General features: G+C 39.6%; 1 protein-coding gene across 1 annotated transcript in view; it reads left to right on the top strand.

Moving 5' to 3' along the window:
• Window positions 1-12,741, top strand: part of PPP2R2B (protein phosphatase 2 regulatory subunit Bbeta) — a 609,983-nt gene that overhangs the window by 143,938 nt on the left and 453,304 nt on the right. The window contains exon 3 of the mRNA XM_079917157.1: window positions 9,771-9,848. Within this exon, the coding sequence (XP_079773283.1) occupies window positions 9,771-9,848 (78 nt within the window). The remainder of the gene's footprint in view (window positions 1-9,770; window positions 9,849-12,741) is intronic.

The following is a 12,741-nucleotide window of genomic DNA, read 5'->3' as shown; positions in this document are numbered from 1 at the left end:
TCAGGAGTTGGGTGTTTCATGCCTTAGTAACTTGTCTAACCTTCATGGACAGGCCTGAGAAGAAAGTGAATTTGAGTTGGTGCTGGTTCCTGGTGGTCTCAGACCCCATGGGCCAGAGAAAACCATACCTCTCAGTTCCAAGGCAATTGATGAGTGAATAATCCATATAGGAGAAAATAAAATTAAATAAGCAGGTCATTGTTTGGCGTTTTGCCACTTGTGCTTTATAATTCACCATCCATTTTAAGTGCAGCAAGTAGGAGAGCTATTTTTTAATATGATTGTTGTCTTTGGTGAAAAGTAATTACAGGCAGAAAAGGCTGAAAATAGAGGAGTATTTGTTAAAGCATCTATCAGGGCTTCTTTTTTGCCAGTTTTTTTTTTTTTTCAGGATGCTAGAAGGCACTTTTGTCCTTGTGAAACCACACAGTGTTCTCTGTATTATAGGGAGTGAGACACTGGTTTAATGACGAAGAGCTGGCCCTATATCCTGGCTCCCTTCTTCTTGCCCGTCCTATCATGTATCCGAACACTAGTTTTTAATCCTGTGGCAACAGCTTCCACCGTGGGATTAAAGAGCTTCTTCTCCTTCTAGTCTAATTCAATGAAACACTCCCTGACCTTTTAACAGGTGCCAAGAGATATTTTAGGTTTTAAAGGTGAAAGGATAAATAAGACATAGGTCTTGCCCTTAAAGAATTCAGAGTCTATAAACAGATATGTAAATAAAGAATTATAATGTAGTGCTATCTGTGCTTTGATACATTTTGGCTAAAGGTTGAACGTCGTCAGCCGGAAGATGAGTAAAATGTATTGTTCTAAACTGACGTACCTCTTAATATCTAAAAATGACTGTTTTTTTTGTGGAAGAAATACAAATGACTATGTAATTATGCAGAGTTAATAACATCCTCTTTCTCCATTTGGATTGGGGCATTGGATTCAGCTGTAACTGAATAAAGAGTGGCTTCGACAAATTAAGCTGGTTTTTTTTTTCTGCCCTGAAAAGCCAGAGGCAGACCATTGTTGTGTTGGTTCAGTGGCTTAAATATATCAGGGTCAAGGTCTCTGTGGTCCTTTTTCTTTGGAATACCAGAAGGCTACAATAGCTCCTGTCATCACATACTATTGCAGAAAGGACAAAGGGGAGCAATGGTAAATGCGGGAAAGGTGGCATCTGTATCATGAGACAAAAAATGCTTCCAGATACACCTAGGAGAGGCAGATATGAGTCACATGGCTGTCCCTAGATGCAAGGGAGTCTATGATTCCAAGCGTGCTTGTTTGTTTGTTTTTCAAACAGGACAATGTGTAGCAATGAACAAAATCAAGAATCTGTTATTAAGATATAAGGAAGGGATGGATATTGCATAGGCAACCAGGAGTTTCTGACACATCATTTACCATAAGTATGAAGTAAAGAGATAATATGAAAGAGAGAATAACTATCTGAGGAGATAGAGTCTGCTGCAGAAGCTGGGGTTTGATATGGAAACGATAATCTTGTTAGAAGCCAGAACTATACCATAAAATTGTTTTGATTTTGTATGTCATTTCAAAGTTAGTTTTATGTGAGTAAAGATCCCGGGCACCTGAATGATGTGATATGATGAGAAAAAAAATATTCATTGTGTCTAGAAATGGTCTTCTATGGTGACTTAAATTTCTACTCTCAGGAATCCTGTAAGAACTTGTTAAAGAATCTCTTATGATGCTATTAGTTATAAATGATAAAATAGTAACTCATGGCTTAGAACAATGGGTTTCTCTGGTTAACACTGCCTTTTGCAGAAAACATGGTCTGAGGGAGTGGTATGGAGGATAAACACATTTTAGGCCACAGGGATGATGGGATGCCATGGTGGGAATCCAGGAACTTCATTGGATGGAAACATAAGCAGGCAAAAAATTCTGATAGTGCCTGAGGGCAAAGACATGTGGAATGTACACATAGCCTAGTGGATTTCTTTTCCTTCTTTCTTCTTCCTTCCTCCCTCCCTCCCTCCCTCCCTCTCTCCCTCCTTCCAGGCCAGATGGCTTACTGATGAATTCTTCCACAAATTTAAGGAAGAAATAGTACCAATTACACACAAACTCTTCCAGAAAATTGAAGAGGGGTGAATAATTCCCAACTTATTCTGTGAGGTCAGCAGTCCCTGATACTAATTTCTCTCATGAATATAAATGCAAAAATTATAAACAAAATTTTAGCAATTAAAATCTAACAGTAGGGCTTCCCTGGTGGCGCAGTGATTGAGAGTCCGCCTGCCGATGCAGGGGACACGGGTTCGTGCCCCGGTCTGGGAAGATCCCACATGCCGGCGGAGCGGCTGGGCCCGTGAGCCATGGCCGCTGAGCCTGCGCATTCGGAGCCTGTGCTCCGCAACGGGAGAGGCCACAACAGTGAGAGGCCCGCGTATGGCAAAAAAAAAAAAAAAAAAATCTAACAGTATACAGAAAGATAATACACCATGACCAAATGCAAGATTACCTTAACATTAAAAATTTAATTAGCATAATTGACTGGATAAATAAAATATTAAAAGAAAAATATGATCACCTCAATAGATGCAGAAAAAAATATTTCACAAAATTTAACAAGTATTCCTGATAAAAACTCTCAGCAAACTAGAAATAGAATGGAACTTCCTTAACCTGGTAAACCCATCTATGAAAAATCACCAGTTAATATACTTAACGGTGAAAAGCTGAAAGACTTCCCCTTTAAGTTTAGGAACAAGACAAGCATATCTAATTGCACTGCTTTTGTTAAAATTTTTACAGGAGGTTTTAGCCAATGGAACAAGGCAAGAAAAGTAAGACATATAGATAGCGACAAAGCACCAGAAATGATACTTACTTAGGAAAGTGCACATTTAAAACAGAGTATACTGCTATATTCCCAGTAGAATGGCTAACAATAAAACATCTGCCTATACAGTGGGCTGGTGAGGTTGTGGAAGAACTGGACCTCTCAGACGTGTCGGTGATAACAATCATTTTAGAAAAAGATCACTTTAGATTGGCATTTCTTACAATTTTAAAAATACACTTAACGATAATACTCAACTATTCCATTCCTAGGTATTTACCCAAGAGAAATAAAAGCATATGCAAATACTTGTACATGAATGTTTCTAGCAGCTTTATTTGTAATGACAAAAAATTGGAAACAACCCAAACTCAGGTAATGGATCAACAAATTATAGCATATCCATATAAGGGAATGCTAGTCAGCAATAAAAAGGAATGAACTATTAACACACACAAAGATGTAGATTAATCTCAAAATAACTATGCTGAGTGAAGGAAGTCAGAAAAAAATAGTATATATCATAGGGTAACATTTATATAAAATTATAGAAAATACAAAGGCATGAATAGTAACAGTGAGCCAATCAGAGGTACCTGAGATGGGGGGTTGAGGGAGATGTAGGAAGCAAGAGCTGGAAAGAATGATTACAAAGATGCAGAAGAAATATTCTGGGGGTGTTGGCTGTGTTTATTGTATTGATAGGAGTGATGTTTGAAAGTGTGGTATATAACATGTCAAAACTTATCAAATTGTGTATTCTAAATATGTCCAATTGATTAAAAGTCAAGTATACCTCCAAAAGATTTTTTAAAAGAGAGTGTAGAAAGGACTACAATAACCATCTATTAAGGCCTTATGATAAATATTAGAAAAACGATTACAAAATAATAGTCGTGTATAGGGAGAAGTTGAGCAAAAAATGCTTTGATCTATGCTACTTTTTAATCCTATTCCCAAATGACATGCTAGGATACACTGGGGAAGAGTAACTGTCTTCTCATTTTCTCAATATCTAACACACAGATATTTACATCCATCTTCTCAAGGATGTTAGGCACCTCCATTTCCTTTGATTAGTAAAATGGAGTGAGATTTCCAGTCAGGCACATTGCAGCATTATTACTTCTTTGAGAGTATAAAAGCTTTTTTCCTTTGTTCAGCAAGTAAATTCTTGGGATGTAGGATCAAAAGAACAATAAAAAATGAGTGGTTCCACTGTCTCACCAATAGCCCGAGATTTCTTCACCTCTTCCCTTCCTCACTCATCCAATCACCTTGAGTCCCTCTAGATTCTGCTTTCTTAGTAATCAGTCAATATAGCCTCTCTCTTCCACCCCCTTGCCCTTTCTCCCATCAGATGGACTGTTTTGACAGTCAGTTTAGCCAATTAACAATTTGCTTGATTGTCAATTGAAATCATGTAGTGAATTAAACTCAGTAATATCAATCCAATGATGGTTTCAGTGTGATATCGCTAATGGTTTATTCAATCTGATGCAAAGGAAAATTTGATTTAAAAACCTGACGTATTTACCTTCACTGTTCCTGTTTCCATGTTCCTGCCCTTTACGAGCTCACTGGCAATTTGGGGATATAGAAGTGACCTATCTTTACTAAACACAGCAGCAGTTGCTGAAACGGAGCCATATATAAGGTGTTGAGGTATCAAGTAAAAAATAAAAGCCTCTCTTCTATTAGTTTAAGTTTGGAGTCCCCTTATTTTTTTATTGAAGTGTAGATGATTTATAATGTTGGGTTAATTTCTGCTGTACAGCAAAGTGACTCAGTTATATACATATACACATTCTTTTTTTACTTTATTTTATTAAAAAAAATTTTTAAACACATTAAAAAATTTTATTTATTTTATTTATTTATTTTTGACTGTGTTGGGTCTTCGTTGCTGCACGCAGGATTTCTCCAGTTGCGGCGAGCCGGGACTACTCTTCGTTGCGGTGCGTGGGCTTCCAATTGCGGTGGCGTCTCTTGTTGAGAGCATGGGCTCTAGGCGCACGGGCTTCAGTAGCTGTGGCACGTGGGCTCAGCAGTTGTGGCTCGCGGGCTCCAGAGCGCAGGCTCAGCAGTTGTGGCGCACGGGCTTAGTTGTTCCATGGCATGTGGGATCCTCCCAGACCAGGTCTTGAACCCGTGTCCCCTGCATTGGCAGGCAGATTCTTAACCACTGCATCACCAGGGAAGCCCCTCTTTCTTTATTTTTAACTGTCTCTGAAGCAGCAGAGTCTCTCCTCTTGAGATCAGGCATCCTAGTTAGAAAGATTTTTACACCAAGTTGTGGCTGGTGTGTTAGCGAGATATCCATTCATACTGTGAGCTTTTCTTAAGTCATCATGGTCTCCTCATGACAACACACTCAGAGAGAATTGCACAATTGTAGGCTCTTTCTATGTAGTTGACTACGCGTCTGCAGCCTGTCTCAGAGCCAATTTCAAATTAGATTCTTCTCAGGGAAAATTTCTCTGGGCAAGGATCATCTCCCTCTCTTGTCTCTGTCTCTGTCTCTCTCTCTGCAGAAAGAAGCAGGCTGCTCATGCCAAGCCCATGAAAACAACTCTTTACAGTGGCCTCCCAATCAATAAGGAGCTTTATTTGCTGCATGTCACACCCTCTGTTCATTGTATTCCCCAGCCGAGTTGGCACAGAAAGGCAGGACAAATGCTGGCTTCGACTCTGAAGGGCCCTGCTGGGGCAGTGCAAGAAGAAGAGCCAGTGCTGGGCGTCGGAGCTGTGGGATCTGGCTCCAACTCTGCTGTTAACTCACTGCGTGGCTTTGCCCCCGCTGGACCCCAGTCCTCTGATTTTAAATGAGGCGATTAGACCAAATGTCTCCAAGTGCTCATCAAATTCAGAAATCGGCTATTATGTGATCCTAGAAAGAAGACAGGTGTGTGCCGTCAGTGGGCTGACTGCCTGGCCTTCCAGTAACTGGGACTCAGTACCCTCCTGAGCCATAGCTGTAAGGAGAGGGGAATGAGCATCTTCTGGGATGTTTAGCTGTTGGATCTAGTAGAGAATGTTGCTTATTGACAATGTTACCATAGCAACTGGCGTGTCATTTGGTACCAAGGTTTAGGGTCATGGTCAAGGTATGCAATTTAAGAGAAATGCATTTTCCTTTCTCACCTTTGTCAACTTCATTCTCCCAGTCATCCTCTTTAGCAATTAAATACACTTCCCTAAAGAACCTTCATTAAATCCAGACAGGTATATTACCAACCCGTGACCATGAGAGGTAGCCTGATGGTAAAAGAAAATCTGGTATCAGAAATAAAATTGTCATCGTAGAGTCATAGGTCTGCAACAAAAGTAATTTTACTGTGTTGTGAGTTGTCTCCCCTCTTGGGGCCTTGCTTCCTAATCTATCAAATGGAAAGAATTGGACTAGGTATTATCGAAGGTGTCATTCAGCTCAAATATTCTTGCCAGAGGTTTGCAAATTGGTGATACAGATATCACATTCAGTGTGCAGATGTGGTGTGTCTGCCCTATGTTGGGTCAGCCACATACACGGTATTCAAATTTGAATTGATTGACATTTAAAAATTTTATGTTTTCATGTAATGATCCAGATTTCTGGCTTCTTCTGAAAAATAAACAAAACCCAGCCAATCTAATAACACTGGACTGAAATCCTCCATGGCAGCTTTCAGCTGGAGCTGAGTAGCTGTTGCCCCCTTTATACATGGCCTGGGTCCTCCAGGCCCCACCATCCCCACCATTTCTGAGGTCATGTATCAACTCAGGTCATGTATCAACTCTACTGAGTATCTTACAGCTAGCCAGCCTTTCTCATCCTAACTGATCAAGGCATTTGTGTTTTCAGCCGCTGTCTAGCTCTTCTAGGATAGAGATGGCATGATCCAAACTCTCTTTACATCACTAATGCCATCATTTGGCAATGATCTTGGTGGAAGATGGAAACTGGGTCCAAAACTGCCCTGGATGAGAAAACTGTCAATAACATTGGCTACCTTGACCTGTCATACTAATCAACTGAGCTCACGGGCCTAGGCAACCATATCTATGGGTGATGGTTGGAAATGTCACTGACATTGAGTTGGTCGCATGATCCCTTGCTCTGTGACTCTCAGCAAATCAGTAATTCTCTATGACTTGGTCTTTTCAAGTGTGAAACAAGTTGATTTACAATAAGCAAGCTTCCCTCTAAAGCTAAAATTTCCTGAAGCAATATGAATACCTATACAAAGGCCCATATTTTTTAAAAATTTTATTGAAGTATAGTTGATTTATAATGTGTTAATTTCTGCTGTACAGCAGATTCAGTTTTATATATATATATTCTTTTTCATATTCTTTTCCATTATGGTTTATCACAGGATATTGAATACAGTTCCCTGTGCTCCACAGTAGGACCTTGTTGTTTATCTATCCTGTATATAATAGCTTGTATCTGCTAATCCCAAACTCCCAATCCTTCCCTCCCCCAATCCCCCCGGCAACCACAAGTCTGTTCTCTATATCTGTGAGTCTGTTTCTGTTTTGTAGATAGGTTCATTTGTGTCATATTTTAGATTCCATATGTAAATGGTATCATATGGTATTTGTCTTTCTATTTCTAACTTATTTTGCCTAGTATGATAATCTCTAGGTCCATCCATGTTGCTGCAAGTGAAAAGGCCCATATTTAAATCTGCCTCTGTGTGTGTGTGTGTGTGTGTGTGTGTGTGTTTCAGAGTTGTATATGTCTGCTTATTTTTAGGCACATGTTTTGTGACAATAGGTACAGAGTCTACACCTAGAATCAAAACTACTGACATAGGAAATGTACTAGGACAACAATCAGGAAGTACTTCCTCTGTAGCTGGTATTCCCTAAGAGACAGATGCAGTCCCAGATTCAACAGCAGAATTGGCAGTTTAGAGAGGGCCAGTGATGACTCACAAGGAAGAGTAAGAATTTATCAAAGAATGCCTAATGCTGAAATCCAAGGCCAGAGCTAGAAGTACAAGAAAGATTCAGCAATAGGACTGTGCGTGTGGCCTTTCTATGCACTAATAAATGCTGCAAATGCCTTTCTTCTTCCCTCCCAGATGCTAATTTTATTGGGAACTTATAGCCCTGTATAGTCTTAGAGGAGACACAAGTACTTTAATAACTGACATCTGAAACTGTATTCCAGCTCAGCCTTCCAAACAAGACTCTAGTTCAAGCTGTGCAACCTCTCTGGGCCTACGGGCTTCAACTGTTAGATGGGCAGGCTGACCTTGGCACACTGGGAATATTGGGATTTCATGGGCAGGCTGACTTTGGCAGAGTGGGAATATGGAATTCAGACAGGCTGGGTGGAAATCCCAGCTCTTCCACGTCCTAGATATCACCTCAGATGAGTTATGAAAACTTCCTAGCTCTCAGTTTCTTCACCTGTAAAATGGGGTTCTAATGGTATCCTCCTCACAGATTTGTGTGAGAATGGGATAATTCGTTTAAAGTATTTAGCGCAGTGCCTACTTCATAGCAACTAGCTGAAATTTGCTCAGCTAATGTTCTTCTTCTTTTTTATTTTTTAAACTATTGAACATTTTAGACCCTTTGCCAATAATAATATTCTTTATTAAGTTGTTTATGCTCAGTGCCTTCAAAGTCTACAGCTCTGAGAGATGGGTACTATCATTATTATTGCCACTTTTAAACAGGGAAAACACAGACTCATCATGTTTGGGAACTTGTGTCAGGTCAGAGCAAAACTAAATACAAACCCCCTCTGACTGCAAAGTGTAGGCTCTGAATGATGACCCTGTGCTGCTTCCATCCAACGCGCCATCAGCAACAGTGAGAAAAGCAGATGGGGAACAATTCTACCCTCAAGCGGCTTGAGTGAATGAGTGTTTCCACGTAGGAGTTCAGGAAAACTCTGTCGTGGACGGTGGGAGTGGCTGCTTAGTTCTGTGTGTGTTTTCAAAAGGTCAATTTGGTTTTGATATTTGACTTTTTTTTCTGCTAATATAATCATTCTTAAATGGATAGTCTTTTCCAAAATTTGACGATGCAGTGTTCCCCTTAATTGTAAAATCTAGTAGAATTGAAGGGAACAGCCATGCTGTTGAGAAGTAAACTGTCACTACTGCCCTCCAAAAATGTTCTGAAAAGTGCCTTTTTGACTTGAATATATGTATATTGATAAATGTGTAAATTATATATATATTAGTATATGCATTAGTATTGGATACGTATATGTTTGGAAACTGGAAGTCATAGTAAGCCAGAAAATGTAACCCTACCAAAGGTCCAATTCAAATTTGAAACAGAAATGTCCATGGAACAAAACAGGCCACGTTTGTCAGAACTGACTCCCCAGCCCTGTGTTGGCCAGAACGCGCACTCCGCATCGCCAGTGTTTTTTTGCTTTCCTCTACTCTCCAGTCAGCTCTGACTCTGGCAAGCAGTCAAGAAGGGAACAAGAGAGATGGAAGTTCTCTGAGTATCTGACCCCTTACTGGCCGTTCAGCCATGCAAGCTGTGAAACCAGTTAAAAAAAAAAAATAACTAAGTTGCCTTTCTTTTCCTCTCTCCCCTCTGACAAACTGCCTCTTTCTCCCTCCACCATCACAGAAGGAAAACAATGGCAAGCCTTAGTGTTCCCATGAAAAGGGGCAGTCACACCCTGCAGGCCTGCTGTCACTGCTCCAGGATGCTGCCAGGGGCCAAGAAGGGACAACTCCGATTGCTCCAGCTCAGACTGGTCCTGGCAAGGTCGTATGGAGGAGCCAGAGCAGGGATTTGCAGCAGGACGCCATACTTGCAGACCGGGCATCCTCCCAGGACCCACTAGGGTCTCCTCTCCCCAAGATGATACCTGGTGTGCAAGTCTCCTTTTAGAAGTGCATAGATTACACTCTGTGTTTCTTTCCTTATTGGCCTTTTAAGGACAACAGGGAGCCCTTACCTAACCCAAAGTGTCTCCCTGTGTACCTTGCAGGAATTGGGGCGTTCACCCGGGACACACTATGGTGCTTCAGCCAAGTGAAAGGCACTATGGAGACTGGAACCACCGAAGGTAGGAGAAAACTCCTGCTCCCCTTTTTCTTTCCTCCTTGGGGTTTGTGCTGGTTCCAGATTTGAAATGTTCATTTTTGTGTCCATGAATGTAAGTCCCCACACATCCCAGAATAGCGTTCTGGGCTAGTAATGGATTTAACCATCTTTTTCTACCTTTTTTTTTCTGTTGAAGCTTATTTTATTCCCACCAGTGAGGCAGCACTGAAATGAACTTTCAGTGAAATAGGTTGGCAGTGAGGGGGGCTAAACTATGCAAGTCTTGTTTCAGGATGGTCTGTTAGCTCTGTAGAATTCTGAAAGCAAACATTTCAAGATGGTCAGACGTTCACCTCGTCCTTCCATTCTGTGTTGAAGACGACTTGCCACTATACGTGAAACACATGGGGAAAATGAAGAATTCAAGTCTGACTTGAATATAAACTGTGGTTACATTGAGTCCCAATTATCAGCGTATAATTTCCTTTCTGACTCTCAAGAGAGTTTCCTCTTCTGGGTCCTTTACCTGGGAAATGCATTCCTTTTCCTCCTGCTGAAGAAATTGTGTTTAATTCTCTTCATTTTCCATAAGCCTGAGCTTGGAGACCTTCAAGACTCTCCCAAAGGATGTCTGCATTTCAAAATAGCTTAGTGATAGGCAACTGGAAGGAGCTAGAATAGCACTTCTGGGTGTTTTAAATCAAGGTTCAGCTGTTGTGGCAGAATGTGGTAAGGGTTGCCTGAAACAGACTGTACTAAATTGGTGGTAGGTATAGATACCAGATGTGGTATAAGACAGGTCGAAAACTAATATTAATGAATGAGGATGTGAATAGTTGAAAGAGTTGAACTTGTATATGGAAACTAACATGCATAAATGCATGTGAACTTTTGGGCCATTCTATAGCATTTTAATTCTTAATAAAAAATTATTTAAGTAAAAATTATTTGATCTGCAATCTTGCTGTAATTCAATTTTAGAAGCTCAATATAATTAATGGTGGATATCTCAAAACCAAGAGATTTATGATTAAAGAGTGAGAAAAAGCACACTAACATAAATTAATGACTACATCTATAGAGTTATAGTTTTGTATAACATCTTCTGTTTTTCAGATGCATGATCAAATGAGGCTTTACAAACAATTCTCATAAAGCCCCTATGAAGTAGACAGAGCAGGATTTGCTAGACCCATTTATGTTCATCTAATCAAAAATATTTGTGAGTGTCTTCTATATGGCAGCCCTGACCTAGGCATTAGAAAAAAAGGGAAGGGAAACAAAATGACTTACTCCCTAACCTCATGAATCTTAAGAAAACTGAAGCTCAAATTAATCAGTTGTTTTAAATCTTGGCTTTGATTCAAAATCACTTGCACTTTTTAAATAGTAGTAACTTCCAGATCCTCCAAGAGGTACTGAGTTAGAGGTTTGAGGACCAGGGTGATGCAGTGTATTTTAATGAGCTCACCCAGATGATCCTGATGTTGTGGACTGGCTTTGGGGACCACCAGGCTAGATGACTTCTTCCAGGTTATCCATTATTCTCAGACTCTGGACTTAAATCTTGTCTTTGTGACTGGCTCCCCACCTACTGTTAAGGGTTCTGAGTGTCTACTTCAAGCCATAGCTCTTATCAGTTGAGGACTTACTATGTAGTGATTACTCTAATAAGTGCTTAAAATAAATTAATAAGATAATGTAGGTACAGCAGTTGCACGGTACTTTACACTTTGTGAGTACTCAGTATTTGTAAGCTGTTATTATAAATGCCATTATAATTAGATCTTCATTCTAATTTAACCCTCACCAAAATCTTGAGTGGTAGGTGTTTTTATTCCCACTTAACTTATGAAGATATTGAAGCTAAACAAATAAATAAAGACTAAGTTCTTTGCCAAGAGCTCCATAGCTAATCAATGGGTGAGCTGGGTTTCAACCTATGGGGTCCTATAGACCCCAAGCCCAGCTCTTTAAACATTGTTGGGAAGACAGAGATTCTCACTTAGTAGGTTGAAATAAGGCACAGGAATCTGTGTTTTCCACACATGCTATGATCATCATGGCAGGTGAACAGAGGATGGGTTTAAATGTTTGCTGCTCATGATAAATAAGTACTGCAGCCCGCTTGAACGAACCGTTAATTGAGACATAGTTAGAATGACAATCACTCCCAACTTTTGTCTGAAAAAATCACTCTAAAGTGGTGAAAAAAGGGAGAATCATTTTTTAAGAGGAGAATCAGATTGGACACTAACATGTCCAACTAATACTACCTCAATGGCAGTTGAATATTTGTTGAGTGAATTAATGAATGGCTTTGAATTAATAAAAATCAAGGTTCTTAAAAATCAGGTTTTTAAAAATTGGCCTGCTCTACCCAAGTTGGGTTAAGTCAGTAAAAATTATTCAACTTTCAACTTTGTCTTTTTTTCTTTGCTTAATGAAGTGTCTTTTTAAAAATTGAAGTATAATTGACTTAGAATATTGTGTTAGTTTCAGGGGTACAGAAAGTGATTCAGTTATATATACTTTTTTCTGATTATTTTTCCATTATAGGTTATTACAAGATAGTGAATATAATTCCCTGTGCTATACAGTAAATCCTTGTTGCTTATCTATTTTATGTATAATAATTTATATCTGTTAATCCCAAACTCCCTCTTCCCTCTCTTTCCCCTTTGGTAATCATAGTTTGTTTTCTGTGTCTGTGAGTCTGTTCCTTTTTCGTGTATAGATTCCTTTGTATTATCTTTAGATCCCACATATAAGTGATATCATATAATATTTCCCTTCCACTTTACTTATTTCTACTAATGACTTTTCTGTTCCATTTCTACCACTTTCTAGTTGGTGACCTTGGCCAAATCACTTAATGTCTCTGTGCTTACGTTCGCTTGTCTGCAAAATGGAGA

Source organism: Stenella coeruleoalba (assembly GCF_951394435.1).
Source record: "Stenella coeruleoalba genome assembly, chromosome: 3".
In the NCBI taxonomy this organism is placed as follows: Eukaryota; Metazoa; Chordata; class Mammalia; order Artiodactyla; family Delphinidae; genus Stenella; species Stenella coeruleoalba.
This window is presented reverse-complemented; position numbering and strand designations above follow the sequence as displayed.